General features: G+C 46.1%; 1 protein-coding gene across 4 annotated transcripts in view; it reads left to right on the top strand.

Annotated features, from left to right (window-relative positions):
- The first annotated feature begins 8628 nt into the window (after positions 1-8628).
- Positions 8629-22925, top strand: part of lnx1 (ligand of numb-protein X 1) — a 32568-nt gene continuing 18271 nt past the window's right edge. For 2 of the 4 annotated variants that reach the window (XM_070960675.1, XM_070960674.1), the window contains exons 1-2: positions 8629-8699; positions 12575-13046. In XM_070960675.1, coding sequence (XP_070816776.1) covers positions 12637-13046 — 410 coding nt within the window. In that variant the 5' untranslated portion in view covers positions 8629-8699; positions 12575-12636. Of the gene's footprint in view, positions 8700-12574; positions 13047-18934; positions 19689-22925 lie in introns of those variants that run through there. The other 2 variants (XM_070960677.1, XM_070960678.1) reach the window with 2 other exon arrangements.

Here is a 22925-nt window from a genome sequence, read left to right as displayed (position 1 = left end):
TCCACGTCTGCTCAACGTCACAGGACAGCCGTAGGGGAGGTCGAGGGAGGGGGGGGAGGGAAAGAGGGATGAGGAGGAGTGGGATGAAAGGAGCTAGTGTTGGAAAGAGCACAAGACAGGGAGGAGACAGAGGGACAGAAAGAGAGGCAGAGCTCCAAGGGTGACCTAAGTGTCACTCCTGGCCTTCTCCTGCCGGCGGAAGACTCTCATTTTACACTGTTCATCTGTGGGTCTGTTTTCCTCACGTCCGTCTGACCATTTCCTTCCTCTGTCTGTGAACCGGTTATTTAGCTTAAAAGCCTTCAGTCGCTCACCGCTCTCCCCTTCATCTCCGCCTCCCTTTATTAGCCGTCTCTCTGCTCTGAGATGTGAAAGCTTTCTTTTGCTCCAGCACAGCGGCTCTCCTCCCTCAGCCTCCCCCACATCATAATAACTTAAGATTCAAATGCTGTTATTCTTTATCTGACTGTGACCCTGTTTCTGCTAAGCTTTTCTCAGAAGCCTGGGCAATGCCGCTTGAATATCTTATGTCGCCCTTAGGTTATGAAAACCGCATCCAGCGTGTGTGTCTTGCAGATCTTGTATGGGACACACAAGAAGACAAAGACGAACTGTTGCAAAAGCTGGTGAAAAAGCCTTTTGAGGGCAAGACTCTCGCACATAGATTATCCTGTGATGGGTCTGTTGCTGGAGGCTTACAGAGGGTGACGCAGTATCATGAACACCTTCACAGCATCAAAGCATGTAAAAACAATTATTTTAATTTTGAAGGCAAAGAGGCAGATACAGAGCTAAAGGGAGAATGACTAACAGACTTACTTTGGTGGCCACAAATCAAATAAATGATCATGTTGAAGCCTTTTTGACACTTTTACACAGTTCTGGTACAGATATAACAAATATAATGTGAAATGGATGACGCCCGATGAAGTTTTGATTATCAGGAGATAACAGATGAGGCAGTGACCAGACCCTTCCTCAGTGTTGAAATAAATCGTAAACAGGCTTTGATTACATGTTGCTGTGGTCAGATACAGGCAGTGCATTAATTTAAAAGAGTGAGCAGACCGATTCACTGGAGCTACTTAGCAGGTGTCCCTTATCAGGACTTAATGGCCACCCTGCAGCCAATCACAATCAAATATTCCCCCAGACCATGGTCGGATTCATGTTAATTAGCGAGGTTCATGAGTGCCGGTAGCAGGATTTTGTCACCTGGCCAGCCTAGCTGTGTTTCCCCTCCAGTCCATGGAGCTAAGCTAATCAGCCTTATACTTGCAAGACAGATACGAGAGTGGTACCAAAGGCTTAAGAAAGCAAATAAATATATTTCCCAAAATGTCAAAATATTTCTAAATACCTCTTCATCACTGCAAAAATAACTCAAAACACACTGTTCAGCAGCTAAAAGTGTATCTTCCCTTCTGCAGTATTTCTTTGACACGGCTGTTGTCCGGGTCAATGCGAAGCTGTAAAGCTGAGCCCTGAGGCTGAATGAGAGCCATCAAGACGCTTCACATCAAAGACCACGTTACCCACCGGTGGCCGGCTTAAGAGCAGAGCAGCTGCTGTGACTGGAGCAGTAAGGACAATGGCCAGAGCAACACATCAGGCTCCACTATAGCAACACGGAGCGACAAGGGGAGTACAGTGAAAATCAATAGAACACAGAAATACTGCAGCAGCAGAAAGAGGCTTCACAGACACGCAGAAAACAAACCTGCACCAGATTTCAGAGTGGCAACAACAACACGTAGGTCGTGTCAAGACGCATGAAATTAGAAACTGATTTCCATGGCAACAGACAGACAGAAATAATGGCCGTCACAAATGGATGTCAGAACACCCAGACAGCACAATCACACTGGTCCTCATCATGACTTCAGATTAATGTGATCCGATGCAGCATGTTTTCATGTCTCATCCTGAATACATGAATATTTTCTCGCAACAAATAAACATGTCGAGTTTCACTGTGCTAATAAGTTTTTAGAGCCCCTTTGGAAGTTAGCGCCCGCAAAGATCTGAGGCTTTTTGGACTAAGCGATCACAGTTGAGTAGAGCGAGAGGAGGAGCGGCTTGTGAATATTTATAAAGCTTAATTCACTCAGCGCTCAACAGCCCTTCGCAAAATGATGTTTGCTTTCAGAAACACTGAGCAGAAACAGGCCCTCGGTCTAACATCTCCTCATGCAGGTTTTCGCTTTTCTACCTGCTTTTGCGCACCATCACCGGCCGCGTGCTGTTTCCCTGCTAGGTGCTCATGCATGTGGGTTCTGGGTTGCATGGCAGCGGAGTGGAATGACTGTCTAATAAAAGGATGAGAGGATTACAGCTGTGATGAATGACTCCGTCTGTTCACATTCTTGTAAGTCCTGGTCATCTGGACTGTTGCATCATAAGCCCAATTTAATCACTCCAAAATACTATGAAATGATGAAAGACCAACACGGGCCCTAACAGGCTTCTTTTTACTGTATGCTCCAACCTGACTGGACTTTTACATAACCATTACTAACATTATGAAAGATGGACAGAATGGGAATTGGAGGGGATGAAATGACATTTTTCAGGTGAGGGTTCGGCTGATAGGAGACGACGTTAAGGTGATGCGGGAAGCGGTCTCCACACGGATCCTGATGTAAATGTCATGGAAAATTAGTCTGTGGGCACTCTCGCTTGCCATCTATCCTCAGCGGACTGAGTGTGTTTTCACAGCTCTTCAGAGGCAAAGAGGTCCTGCTGGGAGATCGAGGGCTTGTCAGGGGCTGGGATATGAGCGGGGTTATGGGGGATTCAACAAATGGAGCGACTGATCAAAGGAATCAAAGGAATCTGCATGTTCACCCACAGGTCATCTGCACATTGTTGCTTCTTGATTAAAGTTCGAACATTCTGTATTTCAATGCACATATCCTCTATGGTGTTTCTCACACTACGAGGCATTTTAATCAGCCTTCTCCTGTGAGAGCAACTGCAGCCAATCAGGCTAATCCGTTGTTACCAAAGGCAACTTCTGAGTGACATACGGGGTTGGCAGGGGTTGCTGGTAGCCTCTCACACTGGACCGGGATAATGAGACTGTCCTGCTGTCAAGCATCTGCGGCCCTGCTCTAGTTTTCCTTCGACGCACACTTGGGCACACGCATACAAATGCACGCACGCACACACACGTCCAGGCTTTTACAGGCAGTGACAAACAAAATTTTATTCACTCAGTGGCAGAAGTATTGAAACTAATGGAAAATGTAAAATGTTTTAGCAGTGAAGCCTGTGGTGGATTGATAGCTAGTTGGTGTGTTTGAGGCCCTTTAGGTGCACGCCTGAGAGTGTGTGTCTCAATGCTAAGGTGTAGTTTTGGCAGCAGAGAGATTAAGTGCATTCATCTTCATTTGCTGGCTGGCGTTAGCTGTGTTACCTGCTGGAACAGCAACGCTCTGCTTCCCCCCTGAGACTCAGACCACCGATTCAACACTGGAAACAGAGCCAGACACACCACCCGCTTCATCTCTCTCTGTCTCTGCGTCCTCTTTCATTTGTCTCTCTCATTTTGCATTCTGCTCAGCATCTGTCCCTCTTGTCCCACATGTACAAATGTCTCCCTCTTTTGTTCCACTCTGGCTCGGTGTCACTGTGACATTTGACAAATAGCGTAACAAATAACACTATCCATCCCATGCACTTTGAATGATGATGCTCACACCAGTGATTACTGCTTACGGAGCAGCCGTCAGATCTGCACGAGCACACAGCCATGCATGTTCTGCACCCATGCAAGACGCTTTTTCCTGTGTCACAAGAGGAGTCCCTTTTTGACACTGGACTAATGACTTATTGAATACATCATTATTTCCCCATATTATTTTGTCAGAGCTGGGAAAATTAAAATCGACTGCCCTACTTTATCACCATGGCTGCCTTTTTGTGCAAATGAGACCAGCAGTGATAAAAGAGAAGTGCGATGAAAATGCTCCAAAACTCTGACGTCTTGTCTCAGTGTGTGGCTCCAGACTGAAGTGTATTAGACGAAGGTGGGGCTTGGGTAGGTGGCGGTGGGCCAGTGGTGTCAAGGCAGACACTAATGGATGAGCTCCTGTTTGACATGTGCTGCTTTTCGTGCGTATATATGTGAAAATGAAGTGCATACGTTTGTGTGTCGCTCTGGGAGTGATGGAAAGCCACATTGTATTACTGCAGTGAGTGAAGGAGGAAGGGAAACAGTATGAGACAGGGAATGGAGCACTTGTGTATTTCAGATGCCACCTTGAATTAGGTAGCTGAAGATTACCAAGAGAAATTGAAAGTGTTTGACTCAGAAAATGTATTCATGAGGGGAAAAAAACCGTCTAAGGTGTAACAGCACCATTTGTATTTCTGAGATTGAATAAAATGAGAAGAGGTGTGGAAAAAAGGAGAGAGATGAAAAAGAAAAAGCCGGATCAGAAGTGTTCTGAGGGTAAACCACAAGATGGATGGAAAAGAGGACGCTTTCTTTTTTCAGCAATGTATGAATGTGCGTCATTTGCCTGCAGTGCAAAGAGGGTGAAGTGCCGAGTGTTTTCCATTCAGGTTGCTGAATAATTACACAGGTTCCAAGTCTGAAAGCATTACCTTTGTCTGGCTACTGCAGCAACCCAGTCAGGGTAAACACATTTGCTAACCTGGATTATTTTCTTATATTTTTGCTCAAAATGAACATGGGTCATGATAACCTTTTACTCGCCACTTCCAAGGTGAAGACTCAAGAACAACACTGATGGGAGCAAGGAGCAGCAAAGGAGAAACTGTGTGCAGCAGTTAAGCAACTGGCCACAAGGCTCTCTGTGTCAGAAAATGTGATTCAATAGGAAGTCTGCAGCCATGCCAGCAGCTCTGTGAGGCTGTACCAGCGCACAAAACGTGTGGCTTGTTAGCGTGTATTTTCAGGTGAGGTGAAGTAAGGGATCACAGAAGTTATTACGATTCATCCTCTGGGTACCATGAATGTATTTCAGTTTGGACCAAGCTGGTGGACGTGGCTGCAAACTGCACTTTGGAACTCGTCATTTTATCCTCCAACATGCACACAAGCTTGAAAGTGAGCCACGCCCTCACACTAATAAACCAAACAAAAGCAGCGGGCATGAATACAACAGGTAGGTCAGCCTGCAAGTTGACCAGGTAGACGCTGCTATGCAGTTTGCTTCAACAGCTCCAGGGATTTCCAGGGGATTTTGCTTTTGATTCCACTTAAAGACAACGACCTGATATATGCTTCTATCACAATCATCGCTGCTGCTGCCGCCGACGCTGTCTGCATTTCACAAATCTCCACCGCAGCGGTGGTGAATAGATTGTTATCATGTCCAGCAGTCATAATGATAAAAACATGAGATGACAGATGCTGGAATTTACCTGTAAGTCTTGACTGTGCGATCCTGGCAGCTTTCTGTTATTTGATGTTGAAGTCAAACCCAGATTTAAAAAACATTGTATTCTTCCAACAAATGCGGTGCAGGATTAATAACTAAACTACAGCAAGCATCAGGCTTAGTGGAGGCAGACGAGTATAAATGTATTGCATTATTATTGTGTGCACAAAAGTCTCAAGGTAGCTTTTTATCTCTACAGTTGGCGAGGACCGGTTGAGGCTAAATTACTGCCCTTTTTAAACAGACGAAGGTTGGAACGGCTGAGCCGGTGCTTCTCTTGTGTTTGACAAATCTTGCCTTTCCTTGGAACTGACCCCTGAATGTACGCTCGCAACACCCGAGCACATGCATCTGCATAGACTCACACCTGCACCCACACACAGTCTGAATGATCACATTGGGAGGACAAGAAGGAGGCCGTGGCCGTGGTGGTGGTGGAGCCGGCTCCTTTGCTTCTATTTGATGACCTTCCGTCTCCCGTTTCCCTCTTCTATATTCATGCTACGAACAGCATTTGCATCGGTGCCATGAAATATGGATGCTGTGTGGAAGGAAGAGAGACGACCGACCTTTCGCTGCCACATGAGAACGGAGAGAAAGAGAAACTGATGAAGGGTGTTTGGAAATTTGAGTTAAAAGGGAAATTCACTGTCTTTGTATCAGCCAGCTCTTACGTTCTCATCTGCCATCTGAATTCAAATCACTGCCAGGGACTTAGAGGAAAGTGTGTCAGAGGAATGTGAAGCACAGCTAAGCTGGGAAGAGATGGAGAGAGCAGGAAAGTGTGTGAGAGAGAGAGAGAGGGGAGAAAGTGTCCTAGAGAGACGGGGAGGGATTGGTTTCACCTGCACCACAGTGTTTAGATAAACTCCAGCAGCAGGGAGCTGAAGACTCAGCAGAAATGAAACAGGATGCAGGTTCAACTCAGCACTTCAAAGAGAACTTAAGAGTTCAAGAAACTCGAAATCTTTGAATCGCTGTGGCAAAACACACCGTATAATTTCGTAAAGCTATTTCATGAGCACGTCCTGCTAAATTATGCTGTTCATGACAAGAGAAGAGAAGAGAAGAGAAGAGAAGAGAAGAGAAGAGAAGAGAAGAGAAGAGAAGAGAAGAGAAGAGAAGAGAAGAGAAGAGAAGAGAAGAGAAGAGCGTTGATGTGGAAAGGAAGTGGGAGTGATGGGAAAGCTGGTTTCGTGTTCGTCAACGAGCCTGATTGTTCAGATTTAACTCTGTGGATCCGACAGCATTTTCACTTTCTCAAAAGCAGTTTCTGTTCCACTTGTTGCAGGAGGGCTGTGAGTGAAATGCAACCAAAATACAGTTTACTTTGCAAAACAACTCGTTAAGGATGTGATGAATGAAACTTTTAAATCACCTGTAAATAAAACAGTTCACCCCCATCACTTCATCACAGTGTGACAGATGCATGTCCTGTTCATTTCCATCACAGCAGAATCTGTCACCTTAACAAAAAGCCTCATTCAGACTGGAGATGTTTCTCAGTGGGAGGATGATTTTAACATCACCTGCACTGATCGGTAACTTTTCAATTGCACACCAATAAGAGTTACAGTCACAAATAGCCTCTATTTTTCATGTTAGCAACTCTGTAAGACTGAGGTGGTGTTTGGAGCTAAATGCTAACATCAGCATGCTAACATGTCCATAATGACAGTGCTAACATGCTGATGTTCCTTTAGGTGTGTTTACCATGTTCATCATCTTAGTTTGTGCATGAGGAAGCTAACAGTTGCTAATTAGCACTGAACACAAAGCACAGCTGAGGCTGATGGTGAATGACTTTATTTTTTTGTCATTTAGTCAAAAACCAAACCAAGAAATATTAGAAAACAATGAAATTTTGACCTGTCGATGGTGCTACATGAAGCGATCACTAGCCTAATGTCATTACATTAAACCTGAGGGGAACATGAATGCCTGTACAAATTTTTATGGCAATCACCCTGTATAGCTGTTGAGATTTTTCAGTCTGAACTAAAGGGGTGGGCTGACTGAAGAACAAACATTATCACACTGCTAGCTTAGCTTTAAGAGTAGATATGATATGAAGCACATAAACCTGCCTTCACCAAGCTATGAACACAGGTTTCAATCATTTTCCTGTGTTGTAAAGGATTTATGACGCAGGACGGCTCTCATTTCTTTTGTTTTTTGGCTAATTTTCCCTCACTTTACTTGAGTCACTGATAATCTGTGGCAGAGTAACACATACACAGTCTGTATATATTCTCCACAGCACAATTACAAATACTGAGAAAAAAAATCAATGATTCAGCTCTGCTTGCGTCACAGCCTGACTCATGAAGAAGCGTCATTTCGTGTCTGCAGTCGGGTTTGTCTGGAGCACCTGTGGCTCATAGTCTTGGGCTTTAAAGAGCAGCGCGAGGAAGGAAAAGCCGAGAGGAAAACCACATCTAAAAACAAGGATAACAACTGTTTCTGTGCAAAGCCGGAATCACACGCACGGCTTAACAAAAGCAGCCATTGTAACAGAGAAGCGAAACCACAACAAGAAAAGAAGGCCCTATACAAACAACGAGCACCACAGTGTCTGTATTGTACACAGGTTTGGAGTACTCGCAGTACATGGTAGCATCATCTAAGCCTGAGACGTGCTGTCATTTACTCAGATTATGGGCTTCCTCTTTGAAGTGCAGAGCACAGTCCTTCTGTTTACGCAAATGGCCTGCAGGAAATCAATCATGTAGCTACATAAAACGTTTTGTGGGTTGTAAACTGTTAATTGTGTTATAGGAGAGGTCCTGTCACAACTTGTAGCCCAAGCTTCTGCTGCCCTTTTCCAAGACATCTCAGTATTTTGTTTGCTTAAGGTAACCGTCCATTCTTCCTTTTACCATGTCCACTCGCCTTTATAGGAAATTCCAGCTTCTCCCAAACTCCCAGAGCAGGTTTGGGCAGTTCTGTTGTTTACCTTTTGTGTGGCCCCGCCCCTCTGCTCAGCACTTCCTGATCACCTTGGCCTGTCAGAGGTGAGCAGGTTCTGAGCTCACACAGGAGCAGTACTCCCCGCTTTGGGTTGCAGAATTCCCTCAAGACCGGCAGTGGGATTGAATTTCTCCACTTGAGGACTGCCAACCAATCGGCCGACTCTGCCTGGGACAAAGTCCTCTTTACTGAGTCATTTAACTCTCCGTTGCCCCCCCACCCTCCACTCTCTGAATGGTTTAACGTTACACCCTCTGCGAGGCTTTACCTGTCCAGGTGGATTACGCTGCTGAAAGTGAACGTCGCTCATGAAGTCATGTAAGTACACTTTCCTCCCTCCAAGTGGATTTTTTGATTAGATTAGTGGTTGTTTCTTGTCCTGATCGAGTTCAGTTGGTACACATTGTTCCACTGCTTGTTTCTGGTCTGTGTCATTTGCATTGAATTCATTTGCATTGAATCCCTGTGTGAGCGCGTTTCCACCTTCCCGTCACATGTAGGAGATAGAGGGTGCCTATTATTATGTTGTATGTGTAGATTACTGTTACCTACGTGTCTGACTGCTAATCTCACATCTCAGCTGGTGTTCAGTGCAGTCTGTGCTGATCCACTCAGCCATTCTGATATTAGAGACACTTCACAGAGCTTCACATCTGCCTGCAGCTGTTCTCCCAGACTGAGGTGTCAGGTCTGGCTCAGACTCACTGTGGAGATTGCTATGGACTCAGAAATACACAACATAAACACACACACACACACACATACACAAGAGCTTTATGTAGAGGTTATTGAAAGGGTGGGACTTACATTGCTCTGTTGTTCCACATCCCATATGTTGATTCTAAATGGAACGAGATGTGCCAGATCTGGGAAATGCTGAAAACATGAAGTTATGTTGTGTAATAGTATCTGTGATGCTGAAGCCGGAGACCTCTGAATTAAAATTAAATCAAGACAATAAAGATTCGGTATTTTTGCTGTTTATGCTGCATGACCGTCGTTACCTGCAGAGATTCCTGCAGTACATGTAGAGATAAGATGGCATGACTCAGGGTGAGATTCGTGGGTGTGTGTGGTTTGGTTATGGAGCAGATGTTTGCAGAAAAAAAAGTATCTTGCTGGAATTTTTACTGTTTCAGAGGCATGTCTGAACACAACAGACTGAGCTGGAGTGTGTGTGTTTTCTTAGACTCTACACACACATTTGGGGTCCATGATTACAGAGCTGCTCGGAGCACCGGTGCTGATCCGGTCTCAGCCCACTACTCAGATTTTTTACGATCCGATGATGAAGAGGAACGCTCATGAGCGACCTGTTGTGCAGCTCTGGGCTGTAACTGTGTCAGCGAGCGTGATCGAGTTTCTCTCTGATATGAATCACAGAGCAGTTTCTGGTCCTGACAACGTGAGATGACACATGCTATGACTCCAGTGACCCAGTGTGTCTGTGTCACAACACGGCGACACAATGGGTTTCGGTGCAGTGCACACATATCAGCACGTCGCAGCACATAAAATCAAGTCTGAAATGATTAACAAGCCAGTTATGCAAAAGAATGCTGTGCTACATTTCATCCAGCGTGCTCTGCGTACATGCAGGCCCTCCACTTTGTCTGATTTAGTGCGCCTTTTGCTCAGAGGGCGTGTGTCTTTTGATTGATACAGATACGATTTGATTCCACCGGTGCTGCATTAGAGGAGTGGATGTGTACATAGCAACATGCTAGCTGAGCGTGGCCAGCGAGAGTGCTGACATGCACACACTTCGCCGGGTTGTTTTTCACACTCAATCGTTCAGAAAAGGAGCTGACTCGGCGCAGCCTTGTGTCATTATTAACTCATCAAGTCATCTCAGATCACTGCAAAGTAACCTGAGAGTGAATCAGCGGATTTATTTGCATAAAATGTGCAATGTGTGAGGAAGAAGGTAGAGGTTATCTTAAACAAACAACTCTACCTGCTCTCAATCGTGGAAAGGGGCAGCCTGTTGAGCCAAAGCTGACATGACTTTTGTTCGATACACTTAGACCTCAGAGCTGAGTTTACAATCCAAACACGGCTTTGTCTCCACTTTGAGATCAAAAGTGAAAGAGAAATGTGGACAGAATGCAGCTTGCTTGGATTGCAGGTGTAGTTATGAGGATGTCAGTATTATGTAGTTAAAGTTCAGCCTATCAGCTGTCTGTCCTTGTCACTGTGGACCTCATGGACCAGGAAGAAGCCAAAGAAGACTGATGCTCCTCGGGCACGGGCGTGTCTTTGAATGTGCCCGGCTTTGATAGTGGGTGTGCAGAGGCATGCACGGAGCCAAACGCATGCCTCTGCATGCAGGTACATGTATGCCTGTGCAGGAAAAGTATTGTTATTATGCAATCCTCATTCCAAACACAGATTATTAAGGCTAATAGGTTTCAGTCAGGCTATGCGGCGGAGATGTCGTCCATTTTGTTTCAGGCTGAACAGGAGTTCATTCTGATCCCTTCGCTCTCTTCTTCTTGTCGGTGCGTAGTCACAGTTTCTCTTTTAACACCAAAGTTACCCAAGAGAGAAAAGAGCAAGCTGAGAGGAGATTATGTTATCCTGCTCAGATCAGGAGCTGGAGAAAATATCAAACCACCTTCATTTTTCATTTTCTTTTATTTTGAGTCTCTCTCTCTCTCTCTCGCTCGCTCGCTCGCTTTTCCCTGTGCAGTGATGAAAGTGCTCTGCTGCGTATATCAGGCCAGGCCTCCGTCGCAGCAGGTGCCACAGCGTGTGATGAATCAGCCATGTTACCGCAAGCTCTCAGTGGGAAAGTTCATCTTTGTTAAGTCCGTTCAGCCTCTTCTTATTAGCCCTACCCCTCCCAGACACGCCGAAGACACAGAGCTTTTATGGCTGTCACAAGCTGCGCCAACTTCATTCTGCTGATGTAGATCGCGGTGAAGACGGCCCTTTTGTTTTGACTTTGGCTCACCTTGTGTTTGTAATGTTTCCATTGATTAACATATGTGGTTTGTCAGGGTTTCTTGTTTGTCTGCGCGTTACCGTTCCTGTTTTTTCTTTTTGTTTATCCTAATAAATAACGGTGAATAACAACTTGCTCAAAGGATTTTATGTAGTTGTACATCATATTTGTCAGCATTAGCATATTGGGTTGCACATCAAAGTCTATTTAAACGATTTAGCACGAGGGGATGGGAATGTGTCCACCGAAACCAGCACTGTTTTGCAGACTCCAAACACAAGTTTTGTCGCTCTTGTTGTTTTTTTGTTTTTTTTTAACAAGATCTAGTGTCTCATTAAGCAGCCGAGACCCAATGGTGGGTCCAGAAATAAAGCGAGTGGAGCGCCAATAAGATGGCTGTTGCCAAGGTGGCGTGTGTCTGACTGAGCCCATCTGTTAGCGTCCATGTGCTCGAGGATCCTGCTTGTTTTGGACATGACGTGTTCGCTGGCACGCTTGCAACATGGAGCACAATACAAATCTGTGTGGCAGCACAAAAAAAAAAAGAAAAAAGCTTGCACAGTGGATTAACAGCAATGTGCGTTTGGCATGCAGTGCAGCGAGTGAGACTATCTGTGTCTATCTGTCTCTACACTTGCTGCTGAGATGAGTAGTATTGATGTCGCTGCATCCAGAGAAGAAATCTCAGTAGTTCGGTATCACTTCTCTGTGGCGGCGGAGGAAATCAAGCAAACCGAGAAAAGGACAGTCTGAGGGACTGTCGCACACATCAGGCGCTGCTGTTGTTCATGTGTGGGTGAAGATGAGGCCATCGTCTGCTCCGGCAACGCAGCTTATGAATATTTTCACACACGGTTTACCTGACTGATGTCTGCCTTTCTTCAATGCTGGAAAGGAACTGTAATTAAGCACAGTACTAGAGTCAGTGTACTTAGTTTGAGGTACTTGTACTGTGCTTGAGTTGAATACATCTACTCTGCTCCATTTCTGATCACTGATTACATGTTAGATTCAGAATTCAAATACAAAACATGCACAAGCAGTACTTTTACTTTCATACTTAAAGTACATTTTGCTTGTAATGGACAGTGTTGTATTTGTACTTTTACTTGAGTAAAGGATCTGTGTACTTCACAACAAAAATCAGCTCTAGAAATGAAGGAAAAAAGTAGTAAAATCTGAGTACTATTACTTCCACAGAGTTGAACAACACACTGTATTCCTTCTCCTCACATGTCCCCCACAGGTCTCTGCCTCTAATGGCCTCCTCACCGGATTAAACAGACTTCCCGAGGCCTGCCCGCGGCGATGGCCGAAGCGTCGGCTCCACCTCTCTCCCCCTCGGACTATGGGCTGCTGTGCCCGCCTCCTGACCTGTGTGCTTCATGTGGCCACAGTCACCAGCTGGAGGAGAACCATGAGTACCTCTACAAAGACGAGGTGGACGACGACCTGGTCTGCCACATCTGTCTGCAGGCGCTCATCAGGCCCCTGGACACGCCCTGCGGACACACATACTGCCAGGAGTGTCTCACCAGCTTCCTGCTGGAGAGCGACTTCTGCCCCGTGTGCCGCACGCCGCTCATGCTGCAGAGCTGCAGGAAGCCCAGCCTGCTGGTGCACAAGCTGCTGGACAAGCTGACCGTGGCTTGCCCCTTCACTGACCATTGCACTGAAATACTGCCCCGCGGTGAACTGGAGGACCACATCAAGAGCAGGTAGGACGGAGGAGGCACAGTTCAGCGTGTCCCTGCACTCGTGTTTTTGTATCTGGAAGCGTTTGCAGGCCTATTACTGAGTATTTCATATCAAAGAAAGTGAGATATAATCAGTGTTATTATTAAACATGTAAGAAAGTACTTGGGCATTTCCCTCTCTCCCCTGTTTACCCTTACGATCTGGCTTCATTGACCCGCCGTAAACACACACTCTCAGTTCCCCACCCCCCTCTGCCCACCGTCATTAACCCACGGCTCCATTTCCAAAGGGAAGAGCTCTTCCTCCATCTGGGCTTTCATCTAAACTAGGCCCAGCTCCTCTGTTTATATATCATTAAAAGACAGTACTTTGGTTTCTCCCAGTCTGGGTGTGTTTTCATTAATGCTCATTAATGCTCCCCTAGCCCAAAGGCCTCTGGGATAATTAGTGCATCTCGCCACAGATAACACACAAGCAGCACAGTGTTTTCTATTCATTTGCACTTTATAAAACCTCAAGTTGCATAAAACGCTGTAAACTCTGAAGAAGTTGTGTCCTGCTTTCTGCCCCTTCTCTCTGTTTTATTTCCCTCCACCCACCTACACATCCACCCTCCTATTTCCTCTGTTTCTTCTCTTTTTACACCTTCTTTTCCACTCCAGCCGTCCCTTTGTCTTTCCCCCCACATAGATCCATTGTCTCCCAGTCTTTTCCTTCATGTAGTGTGAGTTTCATAATGAGGTGTGGAGCGCTGAGGCCGACTCCCAGAAGGATTCAGCTGCCCTCCCATAGTTAGAAGGTGTTATCTGTGAAGGTGAGAGGCCACGTCCAGAGGGACGACTTTACACATTGTGAGCGCGGATGTTTCATTGATTTCGTCCATTTCAGCATTTCTCTTCTGTTCACTTCACTGTGGTCCAGTGATTGTGTCATCCCCTGAACAGTTTTTGTTGAAGAATGCTGGTTTTTGTTGAGCTTTAATATGTGCGGATGGATGAGAAACTAGAAGAAAAACCAAGCCATCCCACCAAACGATGCACCAAATCAACTTAGCTGGTTTGGTAAGATGTCAACATGGCATAGATGACTTGTTCACACTTAGAAGGTCAAGCAACCTCTGCATCGCCCTTCAGCCGCTTGCATTCCTGCAGCTCTCGCCATTTTGAAAATGCCTCTCCAGTGTTGACCGTCACCTGATCCTTTTTCTGTTTCTAACACTTTCTCCTCCAGAGGCTTCCTTGCTTTGGCTTGTTTTGGACTGTTGTATGCAAAGGATGTAGCCACAGCTCTTGACACGACTTCTGCGTGCTCACTGCTCAATTGCTCAATTAAATATTATTTGCGGCATACAATGATCGAAATGAGTTATTTCAACCAAAATTATGATGAAATATGATCGTCTGCTGCGGCTTCAGTAAGGTGTGGGTTGAGCCAACAATGAGGTGTATTGGAAAAATCTAGTCATTCAAGTTATAACAAGAGTAGGTCATTTATTTTAGAAGCATTTTTGTTATAATTATTGAAATTCTGTTTACATCCCGACAGCAATCAATACATGAAATGCTCTGACAAAAAAGAAGAAAAGAATCTGGTGTCTGAGGTTGTTACAGACCTCTAATAAGCACATCCAATCACTGCTTCCCATTTTCCCACCGAAAACCAGCATTGGTTTCTTTTAACCATGACTATAAACATCCCCTAAGAGTGACCAAGTGATCTCATAACCATGACAGAATAATACCAAAGCATGATCTTTCCTTGAGCTTAACCAAATCAGACAAAACTGGAACCACAGTGGTGTCAGATGTGATTTGTACCACTTTGGCACAGATGGAGCGTCACATTGGAAAACGCTTGTATGTGTCATTCATGGGGAGTGACAAACAATGAATCTCTTCATTTATGATGAAGATTTGTTGGGTAATGATGCAGCATATTGAACCGCTCAGTGTGTGGAAACCCCTTTAATCTGTCACCTGTTGGAACAGTATATTAAAGTTAACGGACTTCCTGTGATGCGTTCAATGTGCCTCTTAATGCACGACAGGAAGACATAACTGGGCTGTGCTTACTTAACATTTTTCAAACTTTAATATAATGGAGGCTCAAAATCATGGGGATTAAGCCAATAAGGTCAAAGTCCATCCCCTCTGTATTCAGACACTGATGTGTGTTTTTAAGACCTGTGTTTCACGAGCGTGTCTTTCTTTGGGTGTTTTGGGTGCCATGATGGCAGAAAACACTGTCTCTGGCAGAACCCCAGAATCTGGCGGTGGGTCAGGACTCGTAATGACCGAGACAGCCATGCCATCTGGTCAGAGCTCATTTCATACTCATCTAATCATTCATGACCTTTATTGGCCTTTGCTTGGAGAAATTGTCATTCTGGACACAACCAGCACAGTCAAGAGTAAAATCTTAATCACTTGAGCCGCAGTATCTCCTGCTGGTTTTGTTGCTTTCACCTGTAAGGGCTTGCACTGCGCTCAGCCAGAGAGGGCCTCCTCACCTGGGCAGGTTTTTTCTTGTTCTCAGCTGCATGTAGGCACATGTGCTGCCGGTAGTGCTTCATAAACAGGTTTTTCTCTGCTTTGAATGCCTCCCGCTCTCATATTTTTTGTATTAGTCAAGTTAATTTACCCAGAGCTCCATGTGTATGTTTTACTGATGATCTGCCTTGAGCACATTGGTGGTTCTTTTTCTTTTCTCCTTGTGTTTGGGAAATTGTACTTGTTTTCAAGTACACGTTCAAAGCCCACAGAGGATTCTTCAAAGCTTGTGTGAATTTTTGGAGAAGAAGAATTAAGAACTCCTGGTGGTTTCTAGATTTTTACACTGTGTTTAAATGTGCCAGTTCGTTTTGTATGTGACCTCGCCCAAAAGCTGAAGCCAGCCAAGGTGGAAGGTGGGTAAGCTAACCTGCAGAACCACGATGCACAACCTCCAGATTTTTCTCTCAGCTTCTTTAGGCGTGAGGCGTGTGCTGCAGCTGTCCTCTCTTGTTGGAGCTTTTCTGGACCAAATCAGCCCTTAAACAGGGTCATGTGTCTGTCTGCTTTTAAAAAAGCAAGGTTGTGTCTCGCCTCCTTTAACAAAACATGCCTGATCTTAGAGCTATGGGAGCTCTGATAAGCCTTTTCACATTGTTCAGTGTTTCTTCGTCTATAGCAGCAGTTTACCTGCTTCTGGGGCCGCAAAGGCCGTCGAGGCATATTCATATTTATATGGAGAAAAATTGCCTCCATAGCACAGGTTATCGTCACCTCTATCACTTTTTATTTACTGATTCCAAATAAAATTTGTCAAAGAGCTGTATTACTCATGAAATATTTCCTCACAAGATAATTCAAGGGTTCGTTTTAAACTTTGTAAAAGTGCATCGAGGCAGCGGCACAGAGAGAGCACCAGGGAGGTCGCAAAGTTAAAATGAGGTAATGGAACTGAAAAGAGGGAGAGACTGTGTGTGTGTGTGTGTGTGTGTGTGTGTGTGTGTGTGTGTGTGTGTGTGTGTGTGTGTGTGTGTGTGTGTGTGTGTGTGTGTGTGTGTGTGTGTGTGTGTGTGTGTGTGGCCATGTATTACTCATTTCGTGGGGACATAATTCTTTGCACGGTCACATTGTGGGGACTCGCCTACCTTATGGGAACAATAATGTAAATCATTAAATTTCAGGGTGAAGACTTGGATTTTGGTTAGGGTGAGGGGTCTACAGGGTTAGGGTCGGGGGTTTAGGGTTTGTGTGTGCGTGAGACTCATCCCACAGTGCCAGAGTTCAGTCCACTTGGTAAAGAGTCTGTTTTGTTTTACCCACAACCCAAAAACATTTGAGCTCCGACCTACAAACACAAAACCAGCTCAAAAATCCCCACAAAGTTCCGCCAAGAGCAGAAACTCCGGGAGAAGCTCTGACTCTGAAACACATCCGCCGGGTCAGTCCTGCTCCTGACGCTCCAGAGACAGGTTTTTGTTTTACCACCAGTTGCGTGGTGTAATAATAATGCATGGATGGAAGAATCCCACAGCACACCTGGACTTGCCTCACAGCAGACAGCAAACAGGCAGCTCATCCCTCAACTTTTTAGCTGACGTCCATCCCATGGTAGTCGAAGTCAGAGGTACTGTCCGACCACTTTACCCATTTAAGATGTGACGGGTTGTGTTCCCACGTCATTAATCTCCAAAAAGCCCCAAGAACAAAGAATAGACCCCTGTGGCATACTGCTCTTTCACTGGATATCTCATATCCATAACATGAATGTACTGTATGCAGGCCCCTTGGTTCATACTTATAACACCTGTCTTGCTAGCTTATCTTCATAAGGCAAAATTCAAAGCGAAATATATTATAAAATACCCACTTTGACTTCACATCACTATGAGGTGATTGACTGCTCTGAGTGGGCAATGAAAAGGAATAATGGGGTGAGTGTGTGTGTGTGTGTGTGTGTGTGTGTGTGTGTGTGTGTGTGTGTGTGTGTGTGTGTGTGTGTGTGTATGTATGTGTGTGCAGGTTATGACGGTGTCGTTGTGAGTGTGAGCTAATGCGCTAGCGTATGAAACGACTCCTGTGGGGCAGACTGGTTTCTGTTCACAAACTGCATCCTGTCACAATCCAATTACATTTCCATTTCCTGCGTGCCCCGTGGTCCTGTTGCTGTGCGTAGCGTTCAAATACCGCAGGATAACTTCAGCATGCACGCATGCATGCATTGACACACACAAACACATACGCAGATGAATTCAGTCTGTAGCCACACTACCTCCATCCATGAAATATTTATTCAGACAGGGTATTTACACCAGTTAAGTGTCTTTCTCAAGGGTAGCAGACGGCTCAGCGCTATGAAAATTGGATAAGAGTGGGAAAAAAGGTGGAAAGAGTGAAAACGAGGAAAGGAAAGGAAGAAGGCAAAGGAAAAGGAAACGGTGGAGGTAAAGGCCTGGAAAAGGAGAACATAAAATTTGGCCTTTATAGATAAAGTTCTCATGACTCTACTTGGAATAAAATAGCCAAATCAATAAGTCCAGGAAGGGATTGAGGGAGCATTTTGACAGGATGGGATGAAAACAGATTATAAACGCTGCAGTATTCACATTCAGAGCTCTTTTGCTGCCATCTCTCCCTCCTGCTATGTGTTTACAACAGAAGAAGACTGAGCGAGAACAGTGGAGAGATGAAAGAAAGGGATGATAGAGGAGAGAAATACACACCTCAAACAGCCTTTAAATGTTATCTCACTGCCGGCAACACGTAACACAGTCCATCAACACGCGCCTCTCCTCCACTGACTTCAGATCAGGGGCTGATGACGGACAGGGTTGTTATTATGTATTACCTGCTCTCCTGCTTTGTCTTCCTCTTTGTACATTCTGAAACTGAGTGATTGTGTGAATGGCTGACTGACTGAATGAATGATTGGACAGCGGTTCTCTGAAGATTTATTCCAAATCTTCTTATTTTCTGCCCCTGCCTTTCTCTTTCATGTCACTCACAGTAACAAGCTTCCATGGCTGCAGAGAATATTAATTTGCCGGTGTGTTTTGGTCATGCTCTGCCTTTTTTTTTTTTTTTCCACACATGTAGGCAGATTCTTTTGAGCGATCAGACCAATCTGCTGCACAGGGAGCAGTCCATCGCTGGAGAGGAGGGGTGAGGCTTTGGAGGCAACACACTCCCTCCCTTCCTCCCCTCTATCCTCTCCTTCAGGGACTAACATATGTGCAGCCGGGGTGGGGGGGCTGGGGGGGTGAATGCAGAGGCTGTGCGTGTATGTACGTCTGAGTGTGTGCATGCGTGAAGAGGCCAGAGCCAATCAAAGCAGCACCAGGTACCTCCCCCCCCCAATCCTGCCTTTGTTTGGTCTGCTCCATTTCCCCCCCCTCAGTGGTTTCTGCTGCAGTATAAGTCACAGCCTGCGCTGTTCTCTCTGACACACACGCGCGCACACGCACACACCGAGGGAGACAGACATGCACACACACGCATACGAGCGCAAATCCTCTTACAACTCGCCAGTGCCCAGAGCAGATTAAGGGGCCGCGCATCTCAAATTGTATTCCAAATGTGCCACCTTTGCATGGGTCTCCTTCCGCTTCTTCTTGCACTTTCTCCTCTTCCTCTTGTGCCACAACGGGACTTCTCCTCTGCACCTGCTTCTGCCGCTGCTTCTTCTTCCTCCTCCTCCTCCTCCTCCACTCCGTCTTCAACCTCTGGCAACCAGCCCGTTTGCCTCTGCAGCTGAGATGACCAGGCAGCCAGCCTGAGGCAGAGGAGGAAGCTGCCCAGCTCCCGCTGACAGAGAGGTAGAGAGAGGGGGAAGAAGCAGAGGGGGGCAGATAGAGGCTGAAAAGGTGGGAAGTGGAGGATTCATTCTGGTCTGAGAGTGCCTCTGGAGAAGGAAGGTAGGCGAGGAGTGGGGGGAGGTGGTGGCGGGGGTCAGCACGGCCAGGTCCGGAGAATTGGAGGTGGAGGAGGAGGAGGGGGAGGAGGGGGGAATAGAAGAGAAGAGCGCTTCAGTGCAGAGGGGAGAAAAAGAGGGGGAAAAGCGAGGAAAAGGAGCCGAGCGTTGAGCATGAAGGCTCTGTTGCTGCTGGTCCTGCCCTGGCTCAGCCCGGCCAACTACACAGACAATTTGGGCAACCTGCACATCCTCTATTCTGAGCTGTGAGTACGACACTCAGCCTCCTCCTGCATCCAGCATCACCCCATCGCTCCCCTCCATCCACAGCCCATGCAGCTGCTCATGTGTTATTGTGCCTGTCTGTCACCTCTTTTGTGTGTGTGTTCAGTGCACTCATGCACATTTGTGTGTAACTTCACCTGTCTGCATCACTTTGAGAGTTCAGGCGTGCCTCTGTGGTGTGAGGATGATCATAGAATTGCTTTCTAATACTCTGGTCACTGGTTGCTGTTGCACCGGGATGCTTTGTGCTGTCCAGGACAGTTTGGATGCTCCAGCACTGCAGCATGGTATCGCTCTCTCTCTCTCTCTCTCTCTCTCTCTCTCTCTCTCTCTCTCTCTTCAGTGGCATGTGTGAGTGTGTCTCTGACTATTGATTCAAGCAAAATGTCAGCATGCGTTTGCTCACAGTTGTAGGCTGAATACACCGTGTGTGCGTGCGAGTCCCGCTAAGCATGTGGACGGTTGTAACTACGGTGTGTTTGTTTGTGGAATAGACTTTCACCTCAGCATTAAAAATTCATAGCCCGTTACTCTCGCTGCTCTCACATCTGTTCTATACAGAGCGTAATCTTTATTGTATTTAACCTAAACAAAATCGCCATGAGTGCATAAAATAACACGTAATGTAAGAGACACACCTGTTGGTGCACACACTTTCTTTTTAATTAATGTTTTATCAGTCGTTATATCACCGTAAACACACAGATGGTCAGCACGTTGTTGCTGAATTTTGACACCATGGAAATAAACCTCTTATGCAGTTTGTCAGTATCAGGACTGCAGCTAAAGATTGCTTTCATTATGGACAGATCTTGTGACAATTTCAGCAATTAATATAAATTGTTTAGTCAGAAAGATATTGAAAATAGTGAGGAAAGCCTTCTACAGTTTCACAGAGCTGAAGGCGACATCTTTATGGGGCTTGTTTTGCTCGACTAACAGTCCACAACCCAAAGACAGGCAGTTCACAGTGATGAAACAGAGAAAGAGAGACATTTTAGAAGCTTGAACCAGCGAATGTTTGGCATTTTGGCTTGAAAAAATAATGAACAATTAGGTCTCAGAATTGTCAAGTTCTTGAATAATTGACTGATCGCTTCAGCAGAATCCAGCGACACAGCGGGGAGAATATTAGCCCAGTAAGAACAGCATAGACGTCTGTGAACTGTGTTTTCTGCTCTGCGTTAGCCCTCAGGCTCTCTTTGTGTGGGAGTCAACGTTGGCTATATTCAGCAGCTCCGTGTGAAGCCAGGGCTCTCTGATCCCCAAGCTGGGCTACCGCTCCTCTCTCCAGCCTGACGGAAATGTCCCATTATACTGCATGAATACATGGAACAATGGAGCGCCTCGCAAATCCCCTCATTTCATTGTATGCTCTCTCCACTGAGTGGGGCTTTAGCTCCTGCAGACACCACGAGCCTGTATTGGACGGCAGCGGATGCCAAAGAGGAGAGGAGAGAGAGAGAGGGAAGGACAATGTGGGCAGATGGGTTGGAGAGGTAGCAGAGATGAAATCCTTACATTTGATTACATACAGCAAAGACTGGGCAGACGAGAAGGATGCGTTAAGACTGTCAATGAAGTGGATGAGTGGATCAGGGAAGCACAGCAGAATGGGGAGAGGGGAGATGAGAGGAGACAGGAGGGTCTAAGGTCAGTTCATGTGCCTGCCTCCCATCTGGCCATACACACGGCTGCCATGGTGATGGTATGTGGGTCATTTCGACGAGGGGTTGTTTGTAAATACAATAATCAGATTTCCCTCTTTGCCCACCAAATGAGACGTATTGACCGTCAGACAGAGTGTGTGTGTGTGCGTGCGTGTGCGTGTGTGTGTGTGTGTGTGTGTGTGTGTGTGTGTGTGTGTGTGTGTGTGTGTGTGTGTGTGTGTGTGTGTGCGTGTGTGTGTGTGTGTGTGTGTGTGTGTGTGTGTGTGACAGTGAGGTTTTTGCTGATCATGACATGACAGAAAGAGAAAGCAGGAGCAGACAAACGCGGACGTGGTGTTTTTCTGCCTGGCTAGAGAGCACCGGCGCACCATTTGTCTTTATCCATACTGTTGACAGGAGCAGCCTCCAGCTCCCCCCGTGTGACCACCGTTTCTGCCCGCTCCCTTCCTCCACCCCCCATCTTTTTTTTTTTTCAATTGACACGATCGCCACAGTCACTGCGATCAGTCTTACACATAAACACGCACTCACAGGCTTGTGTGCCTGCACTCCACACAGGGTGTAGATGGAGCTAACTGGACAGAGCTAAAGAGAAGGAGCTAACAATGGGGGGGGGAGTGAATGTTTCTCTGTGACGAATGCTTGGTATGGTCACTGCCATTTGTCAGCACCAGCCAATAAAAAGGCAGCAGCGGAGCACCTAGATTGTGATTTTTTACTTCCCAACATGCACACGCACATCCAGCATTAGACCTTGTGTGTTCCCTCCCCCAGCCCACATGGCCTCCCCTGATAATCACAGTGCAGTGCTGTAGAGCATTAATGATTAATCTATGCTCATTTCGGGGCCTGTGCTGAGATGTCTTAAACACTATGATTAGCTTAGCTTCCTTCCTTTCAGCCCTCATCTAGGAGGTGTTTGATCAGCGAGAGCCGCGCGCACTCCCAGTGTTCCAGACGTCTTCAGCATGGACGCGTTCTAACAGGATTAGCCACCCGGCCGCCCCGCACCCGCTAGATCCGAACAATACGAGTCATTTGTTTATGCCGGGTCCATCCTGAGTCTGAGGCAGCACACCACGCCGTGCCCTCTTTGGCTTTGTGACCGCTTCGAGTGTGGGGCAGGCTTCACTAATTAGACTTTTGTTTGGATTAAATATTAATCCCTGATCTGTAGTGAGGCAGCTCTCCCTGTCTCATTGTATCTGGCAGGCCAGAAATACAGGGAAGGCCAGAGGGAGAGTGTCTGAGAGATAAAAATCATACTAACAGCCTCCTGCCCTCCTGAACAACTTGCATGGCTCTCTAAAAGGAGATAACACTAAATCAGCTTAATTATTTCTTTGCATGAGATTTACAGTATGAAGCACATTCAGTGAATCTGTCATGGGAGTATTTATATGCATGGGCAGCCAGAGTCTACAAGCTGCAACAGTGTTCAGCAGTGTGCGCCGCACACACAATCAGGCATGAGAGGAAACATGGGGCAAGGACACATGTAGAGGACACGACGAATTTGTTCACAAACAAATAGACAAACGCATAAAT

The sequence above is a fragment of the Chaetodon trifascialis genome, chromosome 4 (genome assembly GCF_039877785.1).
Source record: "Chaetodon trifascialis isolate fChaTrf1 chromosome 4, fChaTrf1.hap1, whole genome shotgun sequence".
In the NCBI taxonomy this organism is placed as follows: domain Eukaryota; kingdom Metazoa; phylum Chordata; class Actinopteri; order Chaetodontiformes; family Chaetodontidae; genus Chaetodon; species Chaetodon trifascialis.
This window is presented reverse-complemented; position numbering and strand designations above follow the sequence as displayed.